Genomic DNA, 12,574 nt, shown 5'->3' with positions numbered 1-12,574 from the left:
AACTCAAAATCAAGGGTTTTTTTTTTAATATTCAAACACCTCTATGCATATCGGAATTAATTAGGAATCCAAAAATATGATTTGAAAATAGATTGTGTTTTTTTGTTTAATAACTTTCCAGTATATATATATATATATATATATATATATATATATGTATATGTATGTATGCATGCATGTATGTTGGCTTTGAAAAGACCGTTGGGATTAGGACTTGCTTAAAAGCTGCTACCACGCTAGCTTATTTATATAAGCATAATTAATAACATTTACTTGCTTAAGAAAAACGCTCCTGCAAGCTGGCTTATTTTTATAAGCATAATTATTAATGATATTTTTATAATTACTAATAATAATATATTATTATTACTATTTTATATCTTGTTTTTATCAATTATGAATTCAAAATTATATTTTTTTAAAAGTATTCAAACACCTCATTTTACATGTTAAAATCAATTATAAATTCAAAATTATTATTTTTCTAAGAATATTCCGACACCTCTATACAAATATTGTTATAAGTGCTCTGAGTTGTGAGACTTGTCATATGCTTGGTAAGCATTTAAAACCTAACTTACTTAAACTTCCATTTCAAATGCTGAAAAAATTGACACAATAACAGCATGCCAACTAAAAACCCAATGATTTAATGTATTGATGTATTCTGATTCTTTTGTCTCCGCCTATTCCAACCCCACATTTCAGGCAAGCATCAAAACAATTTTCGAAGTGAAAGCTAAACTGGCATTTGGCAATTAGCGGATTCAATTAGCCAGGAATGATCAAGCAATATTTTCAAACTTTGCACTCCAAGATGAACTTTCCAAGCTTCACTCTTTGCTACCAAACTATAGTTCCTAAGAAACTGGCAATGCTTTATTTAGTTCCAAAACCGAGTCTCAAACCATGTAAGTCATGCCAGCCTGTATCAAACGTGTGTGGGGCACTGTTAAATTAGCAGTGCCCCTCCTGCAATTCTTTCTCAAAAAGGCATAAAAGTAATTTATAACTAGCTTTTTGATAAACCATGAATCCTTCCTTGCCCTTATATCCCCATGACCTAGAAGATAAACAACACCAGATTCTTTAGCCTTGCGCATAAGAGACAGCTCCCTTTCAAGACTCTGCTCTGCATCAAGAGCAGGAAGATTAGAAGATGCTGGGCTCATCTCTGATGTGCTGGCAATGGAAATGGGGTTACTTGTATTATTGTAGTTAGCCAGGAGAGGAACACTAAGGGAGTAAACGCTCCCATTGGGCGCAATGAGAACCCTAGAATACTCATCCTCTGAATCACTATCATCCCTGTCACTTTCCAATGATCGCTCCTGAGCCTCTCGACGAACAAACTTCTCTAGGCTCTCAATCAGAATGTGCTCAAAAACCTGTTGATTTTCTTTCAGCACATCTTTGTAACCATACCTGTAGAGAAGTTAAAAGTTCAAGTGAAGGAAATGCGTGTGTTATTTCTCGGAGCAATACAAATTAGTAGCGCTTCATAGTTCATTTACAAAACACATCCAAACTTTCTATAGGTTAAGTCATTTGTCCAGTGCCTTTAGATTTCACATTTACACTGACATAATACAAAACTAAGCTTGTTACCTGGCAATACAACGAAAGATATGGTAGCCTCTTGAGCAGACTCGCCGGAAAAGGAACCTTTCACTTTGGGGCACCACTGGAACTGGAACATTCTTGACACACACAAATATAATCATGGAATGTATTGCTGGAAGCGTGGTCAGAAAATGTCTGAAAATTGATGGAATTCCTTTGGCCAACTCATTGTAAATCAAACCGATGCCAGGTGCTCGTATTGTTCCAAGATTACAACCTAATTGCCGCATCAAATCCATTGATAACTTTTGCCTGACTTCCGTTTCATATTTGAGCTTGCTGCCATAAGTCCATACATACATGATAAGAAACACCGTTATGGCAAAGACCAAAATTATCCAACTTCCATCTGTCATGCTCAACAAAACTGATGAAAAGAAAGTTATCTCCAATCCCAAGAAGACTATCATAAAAATAAGCACTTTGATGATGTGCGTCTGCCATATGAGAAGCATAATGAGGGAAACTAAAACAGTGGTCATCATCATCACTCCGACCTCCACAATGCCTGAAAATTGGGGCGAAAAGAAATGATGCCTGAATATATACAGCAAGCCAACCCACGAAGGGGGGAAAGAGTGAAATAAATGAGAAGTAAAAATAGTTTTCTTTCTTCCTTTCCTTCCTTCCTTTCTTCCTTCTTTTATTTTTGGAGTGGGGAAGCAGAGCAGGAAAAAAAAAAGGTAACTTGAATACCTAACACCTAATGAAATCCCCCTGGGGGAATTAACTCATCCTATCAGGATCACATTATTATTCTGTTTTACAAACTCAAATTAAGATGACAAGTTCTGCTAAGGTTGAACAGTTCATGAGAGAATGACGTTCAGATTTACTATATCATTAGACACGGGTTTTCAGTCCATTAAAATTTGCCTATGATGCTAACTTCGATAGGAAAGGTGAGATAGCATTTCCCATAGGCACAGCCACATACACGAGACAATTTATAATCATACGGACACAAGAAGGGTGGTGGTGATTTTCATACAATCCCAGACCACAGGTTTCTGCAAGCAAATTCACTCCTTGGCAAAGCGCCAGCATATTTCTCTCAACCACAACAGAGGGCATGCTGAAGAAATTACTAGAGAGAATTGCAATCTGCTTACACAAACAAATGATTCTAATGCTAACTATCCTATGTTAATTTTTGAACCCAATTTTGCCATAACATTACTACCGAAGACAGATGATTTATAAGTAAAAAAGAGTTCAAAGCAATTACCATATGCATTTCCAATGTCTTCGATATTGGACATAGAACAGACAAGCACCAGTGAAACAGCCAAAAGGAACCAGTTAAGAACAGGGATGTAGATCTGACCCATAAATTTTCGAGAGGTATGAATTATTTTAAGACGAGGGAAACACCCAAGTGCAATAGATTGTTTTATGCATGAAAAGGTGGCAGTTGTCATAGCTCGACTTGCAATTATTGCAGCAATGTTAGCAATGAGGAAAATTGGCCAGAACGCACCACCTGAAGACAGATAATAGTATAACAGAGATCTGTTGTAAATCGTCAAGACAGCCATCTGTAAAGAATGCAGGACAAGGAATAATTGTCAACACTTACTTGGAATAGAAGCGAAAAAAACATGGCCAGCATCAGCATGGTTCTCCATCAGGTATGCAGCTTGACCCAAATAACCCAATAGGAGGCATGGCAGAACAAGAAAGAAAAATGTAAGCTGCAAACAACCAACATCAATTCCATTACAGAAAAATTAGCAAACAAGAAGAGAAAAAGAATTGTGATAAAAAAGAAAGAACCCCTGAGATACTAATAAGCATAACAAGATGCTGGCTTTTTCCTACTCCATTACCTGAACTGATTGTACAGAGAAGTAGCAAAGATCTGCAAACATGGCCTCAGCACCTAAAACATTAATCAGTAAGAACACTAGGCAATAGTTGAAAAGTTCATGTAAATGCTACCAATAGTTATTCACATTGAAAATTCACCACACAATAACATCAACAATCGACACAAAAGGTTGATGAAAAAAAAAAGAACAAGCACTAATACTAACTATGAGAAAAAATTGTTCCCAAGTTCCATCAATATTATGCTTTAACTGTGAAGTGTTATCTACATATTCTAACAATTAATCTTCGATTTTTATTTTAAAACAGAGGCTGCAGGGCAAAACTTTTTCTTCAAAACCAAGGGCAAGCTTCATATGAATGTTTTTGAAGATAAAAGAGGAAACAGCAAAACATGTCATCACAATTTGACAAAACACCATCTCAGTTGCGTTGACATATCTATAGGTCTGCTGAAAATACCCTTAATATGGACGTTCACATAGCCAACTACACTAATCATCAACATGGATTCACAGTGAAGGACTAGGAAGTGGCTCGGATTATTCACTCTCATTGAACTATTCCCTGAGATCTGTGTGTGAGAGGAAACTTGGAACTTCAGAAAAGTTTGAGCATAAAATTCATATAGTAACAATGATATTAAATCCCAGATAATGTTAGGGGCCTTGGTTTGTAATTCTATGTACGACGTGTTAAAAGTTCCTTGTAGCAGAGGCTTGTTAGCATCTCATTCTGACCTAGACTGCTATGATTCCTTCCACCAATAATTCATTAGAATTGTGACTCATTTTAACCCAGCCTACTGTGATTTCCATCCAGTAGTGTCTTCTCAAGGTAGTCATTCATTCCAACCCAACCTATCGTGATTCCTTCAAACAGTGACTTGTTATGGTTGTGACTCATTCCAACCTAGCAAACTGTGAATACTTCTAGCAGTATCTCATAAGGGTTGTGACTCATTACAACCCTCAATTGATCAACAATGATCAACCTTATGCTTAAATCTAATTCAGATGGTTGTTATGGTGACACATACCAGAAAAGTTTTGACGAAGCACTGAGTAGTATCGGATAATGGGAGATGTGGGGGAGTTAGAGAGATATTAGGAACAATTATGATTTTCAAGATATTTTAGATATTATCTGTTTAATAATATTTTTTTAGATTATTTTTCTGTTTTGTTGAGTGGTCCTTGAGTTTAGGAGAAGTGGGTTATGGAACTTAAAGATTAAGTTAGAATTTATATTTATTTATTTATTTTTAAGTTAGAATTTATATTTATTTATTTATTTTCAGGAAGTGATTCCCCATTATCTTAGTCATGGATTAATGGGAGTATTTTTAGGAATTATTAGTTATTTTTCTGTCTATAAATATTGAGGCACATATCCTGTAGAAAGCATCTGTAAATAAAATCATTATTTTTATAAGTGGAGATTCTCCTTTGGCTTTATTAGTTGTATGAGTTTAAGATTCTTGATCATCTTCTATTAAAGATTTTCCTTCATCTTTATTAATTTATGAAGTTAGATTTTGATTTCATATTTTAACAAATATATATCTTTCTTGTTTCTCTCTACCTATCTGAGATCATATCAAGTTCCTATTGATACACAACCCATTTCAGGGTACCGTGTCTTTGTTAGTGGTAACCTAGTGTCCTGAAAAGGGGGAAAAAGTCTTTTTTTTTTTTTCAAGGTCTAGTGAAGAAGCTGATTATCAGCTATGCCTTTAACATGGATCACAATAATGTTAAGTACATATGCGTGGTATGTATGGATGCATGTGTACGCATGCACGCATGCATGCATATCCACCTGTATAAATACATGCTATTTTGTTTTCTGTTAGTCCTTTCTCAAATTTTACAGCTCCAAACTGAAATCATGTATATCTGTATCTCTAACAGCTCCTAAAGCTTTGGAATCATAATGAAAAGGTTTCACAAACTATACAGGCACTACGTCTAGTGAGAACTTAACCATCAGTTTCCCAGCAAGCTGATTTTCCAACTAAAAAGCCTTACCAATAAACTTCAAGTATATACATAACAAAGAGTCCAGAAACTTATATTTAGTTTTCAACCTTTAACCAAACATTAAGTCTTCTCCACCATAACATTTGAAGTACTTTCCACCATGAAAAGAAAAAAAGGTTAAACCATCTTTTGATTCTTTAAATCAGAAACCACACATCTTCCTTCCAATCAAGCTAGAAAAATTGGAACTCTCAACTCTTCTATTTTTTATTCATGTGTTCGTAGATCCTGTTTTCAATCTCTTACTGACTCAGTTAGCCAAGAGAAACCTGCTTCTTGGCAAGGCCGTGTAAGAAACTCAAGCTCTGTTGTATAGATAAGGTAGAGAAGAGGGAGAAAGAGAGGGAAACAGTGTAACATCCTAAATTTTTAAATCCCTAATTTTAAATAATTAATGAAGGATAAGTAATTTGGTGTGTAAATTTGATATAGGGATGGTTTAAGATGACTAATAGGCCTATTGAATTCGATTTACATCTTTTGGATTGGGCTCAAAAATGTATTAGGCTGCTTGGGCCCAACTAGAGGAGCTAAAATTGGGCTTGTTGTATCTGTGGTGGATGGCTTGAAATCAGAAATGATTCGGCGGGAGCTCGCAACAGAAAGAAAGAAAGAGGAGGAGCGATAGGATCATTTGGCACTAGGGACCATTAATTGTGCAATGTCTCTAATTAGTTTTGTGTAATTGAATCATAAATGCCAACTAGGATTCATATTTTGATTATACTTGAGTCTTTTATTGTGGCTTTGTAATCTGTGATATTTTTAAGGCCCTAATATTGTTGAGATGACATTGTTTGATTTGAATTGGGACAAATATTGATTCAAGTTGGTTTATGTTGTATGTTGGTGAATTTAAGTTTAAGAAACCTCACCCCCCTTGTTTATGTTGAAGTTTGGGGTTGGTGGGTCAAAATGAGATAGAAAGTGGTTTTTATGTTTGTGGTGCAATGCATAGGTTGTCTAGGGTCCAATAAATGTGGTTGGGTATTATGGTAGGCTTTTGGCACTTGGTTGTAGTTTTGGACACCCTGGATGTGTTAAAATGGGAAAAAGGGGTTAGTTCGATTCCAAGTGTCCAATCTAGTGATTTGTTAATATTTGAAAATGAAACTAATGCCATTAGCTAGTTTAATAAATAAACTTTCTGTGGACATTTAAATCACCTCATTCAGACATCGAATGGGGATTTAGGTTGCACCAAAAGTTTGGCCACCAAATATGGGTTGATAACAAATTGTTGTTGTGTTTGCTATGTGGTGCGCCATGGCAATAGCGCCTTCACTGCACTGCATGACACAAAGAGAAGAGTCATAGTATGCATGTGTGCTTCACTGTAGCGGACTACCTCTGTGATGTCAGCCGCAACAGACACATCATTGGCCAAAGCGAACAGGCCTGGTTTGAGAAAATAGGCTTTTTAGCCCCTACTTCCAATTGTTTTCAAACTTTATAAGTTTACCATGCTTTCAAATGTTTTTAAACTCCGATAAAATGCAATTAGCATTTGAAAAGATTTTGAAATGAATTTTTATTAAACTTGGGATCTAAAGCAACTAAAGGTTTTTATATTATTGAATTTAGTTTCAAACTTTTCAACCATAATAGGCTTTAAATTATTGATTTTGTTCTATACTACTATAGTAGAGCTAGTTGAAGTGTTTTAAAGCCAATTTTACCATAATAGGATCTTTTCTACCATGGTAAAGATTTTTGAAGGTTTATAATAATATAAGTTAAATTTTATTAACTACAGTAGACTTTCAAATGAAGTCTTTCCCTTTTCTATTATGGTTAAACTATTTTCAACTGCAGTTGAGATTTTTCTACCATAGTAAGATAACGGGGTTCAATTACCTTCTAATTACCATAATAGTGTCAAGTAAGTATGGTCAAGTTTACGGTGATTTTGGAGAATTTACAAACAGGGGAGATAAAGAGAGAAGGGAGAGAAAGAAGATAGATAGACATGAGAGAGAAGAGAGAAACAGAGTGTAAAGGGACTCATTTCTTTAATACTCATAAGTCTAATCACAACCTATCTTGCCCTTTATTTGTAGCCTAATACCCTTATCAACTAACTAATCCTAACTACTTAACTAACTTCCTCTTTATTTGTTTATTACACATCAGGCTCCAACTACAGTCATGTCATCTGTTGGTCAGTGGCATTCGATAAGATCCTTACTATTGAATATTGATATGGTGCGGGTTGAAGAACAAAAATGATATTTTACTGATACGTACTAGGTGTATGTCTGATTCTAAATTATCAACACAACTGTTTCTAGGAGAGTATTTATCCTTCAACTGTAATCCATCCATCCTTTAATAATAAATTCATTATTGAAGTCTCAGCTGACTAACTTATAATCCTGTCAAGCACTTTAATCGGAACCTTTTCTTTGCTACACCACATAATGGAAGATTCCAGCTCATTAGACCTCAAAATTATGACAAATCCACATCAGATGGTTAGAGTTGATGAAAACTTAGATATTGATCACATCATAAACGCTAACATTGTATAGACATATAAACAGAGGGAAAAAGGCTTACTAGTAGAAACAAATCTACAAATATCCAAGACTAGAGAAAACATATATTATTGCATCCCTAACATCAATGGTCATGCTTTTGCATGTTTACCAGATGCGCACAGAAGACAGCCACCTAGAGAATACCATGCTTTAGTTGAACTTCTCTCAAATAAGCTATAGATGTGAATTGGATTAAATGCCCTCAGGACGCTGCTGTCATATTTGAAAAGATTGTAAATCCCAATGCCCGCAAGAGAACAAAACCATATCAACAAAGCTGGTCCTACAAGAAGTCCCACTTTACTTGTTCCATACTTCTGTACACTGAACAAAATGACAAGGCAGGCAACTGAAATCACGACCACTTCATCTGCATAATCAATGGACAATAGATAAAACATTAATTCAAAAATGAAGTCTCCATAAGAGAATCAATCAACTTAGCCACATGCATTCAAAACCCCCCCCCCCCCCAAAAAAAAAAAAACATGCAAAAATCCAAAGAAAACAAAATGTATTCATTCACCTACATAGAAAATGTGTTAGAATGCACCCATGAACAAGTGGAGTTACTCTATTTTTTAAGTGTTTTTTATTTTATTATTTCTCAAGAAGATTGTTTGTTAAAATATTCTCTGATCCATTATTTTCCTATTATTGCTGAATATTAGTATAAGGCTGGTTAATTTTTTACCATTTAATTATCGGATTTGATAGGATACTATTAGCCATATCCTGCAAGCTTCTCCGTTCAACAACAAGAACATCAAAGAGCACATAACCCAAATTTTTCACATGATTCAAAGGCTTATTAACATTATTTTTTAATTAATAAACATTATCATATTAGGTTTTTTTTTCCTTATGTTATTTTAGGACAACTACATTTTACATTTTAATAGTTTTTATTAGAATAAGAATATTCGTAGGTATTTTTGTTCAAGACAAAAGTTCTAGATAATAGGAATTTTCAAAATACTTTATCATTAGCTTTGAGGCTTATGGTTATTTATCGTTGGGATTTGAGTGGCAAGGTTTATTGGCCCTGATCTATATATGTTGAACTATTTTCATTCAATAAAGTTGAAGTCAGAAAATCAATCAGACATAACATTTAGCCAATTTCTGCAACTTGCTGGTTTCAATCAGACATAAAAACATTACAAAAAGCATAACTTAAAAAGTGAGGGAAAAAAAATCATTTAGCTGATTTCCGTAACCTGCAAAATGACATGAAATTGAATGAGATGGCAAACCCACAGATCCTATTACTGACAAAGGACAGGCTAAAAGAATTCAGTCCAAAGAAATGCAAGTCTGAATTCTCTGGACGTTCCTACAGACGACAACGTCAAATATAGGAATTGATGACTGCCACAACTCAAGAGTTGATTGATAAGTAAAGGCAATACCTTGCTTGATTGCATCTATCCTCACCTTCAAACCACCAACGGATGACATTACTGCAGTAAGAAATACAAGTAAACTAAGAACTGGAATAAAGAGCTAAACAAAAGGTGGAGTCCCTGAGAACAAAACTTGACCATAAACACAAGCAATAAAGTACCATTTCAAGTATGGTACAAGTACCAGTTGAAAGTCCACACACTTATAAATATAGAAGTCTGGAAAAGTATCAAAAATACATAATCTAACATCATATAATAACCTGATATTGCTGGCGTAACAACTCCATTAGCTATTACCATAGATGTACCAGACAGCACTAATGTTTGTAAAAGCTTCTTCAGAGTCAATGAAGTTTCGAGTCTTTCCTTGATTTTTATTGACCTTTCAAGCTCTGGGGTTGGCACCTTTAGCGTAATCTTTGATATGCGAGTGTCTGATGGCAACTGATTCGGAAGAAGACTCACCTTAGCATGGCGACAAATCAAGGAGTACAAGGCAAAAGTACCACCTGCATTGGTTTGGAAATGACTATGACATTGAAATTGAGGACCAAAACATTAAGAGGGAGGGAGGGAGGGAGGAAATAATAGTATCTATTATACCTTCACCATTATCATTAGCCCATAGAACGACCAGGACATACTTCACGAGAGGAAATAAGATTAAAGTGTACAGGACAAGTGATAATGCCCCAAGAATGTCTTCATTTCCATCGACAGGGGCCTTTATAAACATGACACTGAAGGTATATAAGGGACTCGTTCCAACATCCCCAAAGATAACGCCAAGGGTCTGAATAGCCACTAAAATACTCCTTCTCAAACCCAAATTCTGCTCTAAGAAAAAAAAATGAAGATAAGATGAAAAAAGCTATAATCTGCATCTTGTTCTACATGAATTTACAACTATATATTTTTTCAGTCATGCAAAATATATATATATATATATATATATTTAAGCAGTAAGTAAAAACTGAGAGCAAGCCATGTAAAAACAGAGCAAAATAGTTTGCATCAGTGAATTACAGTCTTAAATTCATAGAATCCAGGAACTCAACAAAAGGATTTAAAAACACTCAAGACTTATTTGGAAATGAACAAAAGAAATAACTCAGATACTCGCAAAAATAATTAGATCCCAGAAGGATAGAGGAAGTAAGCACACGGATTTATGAAGGTAAAGATGAGTTCATTGCTCAAATGACACAGTTCTAAGATTAAGGTGAGTTTGGTGTCAATTCTGCAAAGATCAAACCTGGTTACTCTGAGTCTTTGTCTCTTGAAGATCCATCTATACAATTTTAACCAAACTATACTCAAGTAACATATGTGGAAGAGCGTCGTTGAGGCAGAAAGACGCGTCATTGGTTAACTTAAGTAAGCTCATTAATAACCCGTGGGCTTTAAGTAGAAGAAGAAGCTAAAATGGAAAAGGAAAACAAGCTATTCATATCTTAACTTACTTTTCATCACCAAAGATGCTTAAAAGGACGTGAGAACTGCTTAGTAGACTTAACGAACTTCCACATTCATAGAAAATTGAGTAAGAAAAAGCCCACAAAAGAAAAAAGTAATGCAATTCGTAAAAATTAAATCAAGTCCAAATTACCTCACTGTCATTCCTCTGAGTACTAGAGACCTCAAGAGCTTCAGCATGGAATGAATCGATTCGTGCGCCAGTCCTAACCAGCCTCTGCTCGCCGTCGTCCTCGTCTTCCGAATCCAACATAGCCTGATACCGCGAAAAATCGCCATCCTCATATTCATCTTCATCGCACTCACCCTCCAACTCATCCTCTTCCTGGAAAACCCACCTGGACTCAATGGAATCCATGGAAAACCCGCCATTGCTCTCACCACTCCCCAATCCTCCCACCTCCACCATCGCACAGAACGGGAAAAGAAAGCTTAATCGCTAGGTTCAAACGTTGAAACAGGCTTAAAATACATCAACATGACCAGAAAGGACTAGAAAATATTAGAATTTGCCATGTGAATCAAAATTGGGAGAGAAAACCAGCTGGGCTTCTGTGATTCAGTGTGCCACTGTCGGAGTCATGCCGTATAATCGCATTCAGCTTATGTTGGAGATCACGCTCTCAAGGACATAAATGGAGCCCACATGTTGGTTTGTGTGTCCATCACGCAGCTGCTCTTCGAGTTGAAAGTTAAATTTTGATCGGACAGTACCCGAACAAGGGCGGTGGCGAACCATATCAGATATGAAAAATTCACACGATCTATATATCACACCGAATTTGATCCATCGCGATAGAGATAAAAGTAGAGAGAGTAAATGATCAGGTTTCAGCCTGTGAATCCAGGTCTTGAAACTACGCCATCTTCAGATAAACACGAGTGAATATTTGGGGACATCCAGTGTCATCGGTTGACAGTTCGGGTTGACACGAGAATTCCTTTTTTTTTTTTTTTTTGCCCTTTTGGGTAAATTGACACGAGAATCTTTACTTTATATTTATTCCACTTACCACGTGGTGTGATTTCAAGAAGAAAGAAATGAAAATAAAATGAAAAAATAGCAGTGACGGCCATTAAAAAAAAAATTATATCAATCAAAATTTAATTGTTTTCAAAATTTAAATAAAATAATTGTTAATTTAAAATAAATTATTATTAAAATTTAAATAAATACTTGTAAATAAATAACTAACTCAAATCAATAAATATTTATTTAAATTTTAATGATAAGTAATCCTTAATTGATATAAATTTTTTTCAGCGATCCTTAATTGATATTTGCTCAAATAAAATCCTTAAAATTATATAAATGATAATTTAATATTTAAAAAATATCATAATTTTATTAGAGAATTTAAAAATTTTTGCATCAATAATTTTTAAAATAAAAAAATTATTTTACCCTTATTAAAAATAAAGGTCTCAATAATAATTTTTATTTAAAGAATAATCACTTTTACTCTGTAAATAAGTTGAATAAAAAATTATAAATTGTCAAGTGTAATTTCTATTATTAAAAATAAATTTTTAAAATAATAAGCGACAACATAATTTTTGTTTGAGGAATAACAACTTTTATTCTCTAAATCATAAAAGTTGAATAAAAAATGATAACTTGTCAAATATAATTATTTTTTATTAAAAAATATGT

General features: G+C 34.5%; 1 protein-coding gene across 2 annotated transcripts; it reads right to left on the bottom strand.

The window, feature by feature from the left end:
* Positions 1-724: 724 nt before the first annotated feature.
* On the bottom strand, positions 725-11,850 carry LOC129305679 (potassium transporter 7-like). 2 transcript variants are annotated; one of them, XM_054945643.1, is made up of 10 exons: positions 11,054-11,850; positions 10,048-10,276; positions 9,705-9,953; positions 9,448-9,498; positions 8,145-8,405; positions 3,453-3,505; positions 3,203-3,317; positions 2,852-3,106; positions 1,609-2,131; positions 725-1,425 (listed from the first exon to the last, which is right to left on the bottom strand). In XM_054945643.1, the coding sequence occupies exons 1-10, from the start codon at positions 11,327-11,329 to the stop codon at positions 903-905; spliced, it is 2,535 nt and encodes an 844-aa protein (XP_054801618.1). In that variant the 5' UTR covers positions 11,330-11,850; the 3' UTR covers positions 725-902. The 2 variants fall into 2 exon arrangements, with proteins under 2 accessions (XP_054801618.1, XP_054801619.1); XM_054945644.1 differs by having other exon boundaries at positions 10,048-10,281; positions 11,054-11,193.
* Between the last annotated feature and the right edge of the window lie 724 nt (positions 11,851-12,574).

Source organism: Prosopis cineraria, unplaced genomic scaffold, assembly GCF_029017545.1.
Source record: "Prosopis cineraria cultivar Desert tree isolate PC_DT_omini unplaced genomic scaffold, ASM2901754v1 PC3, whole genome shotgun sequence".
NCBI lineage: Eukaryota > Viridiplantae > Streptophyta > Magnoliopsida > Fabales > Fabaceae > Prosopis > Prosopis cineraria.
This window is presented reverse-complemented; position numbering and strand designations above follow the sequence as displayed.

Bases quoted from the DNA above. Each gene is read 5' to 3' on its own strand.
- LOC129305679 (XM_054945643.1), bottom strand. From the start codon at position 11,329: ATGGTGGAGGTGGGAGGATTGGGGAGTGGTGAGAGCAATGGCGGGTTT. The intron at 9,499-9,704 runs GTTATTATATGA...TTCTTACTGCAG, and splicing joins TGTTACGCCAGCAATATCAG to TAATGTCATCCGTTGGTGGT. The intron at 3,506-8,144 runs GTAAACATGCAA...TTAATGTTTTAG, and splicing joins CTGTCTTCTGTGCGCATCTG to GTGCTGAGGCCATGTTTGCA.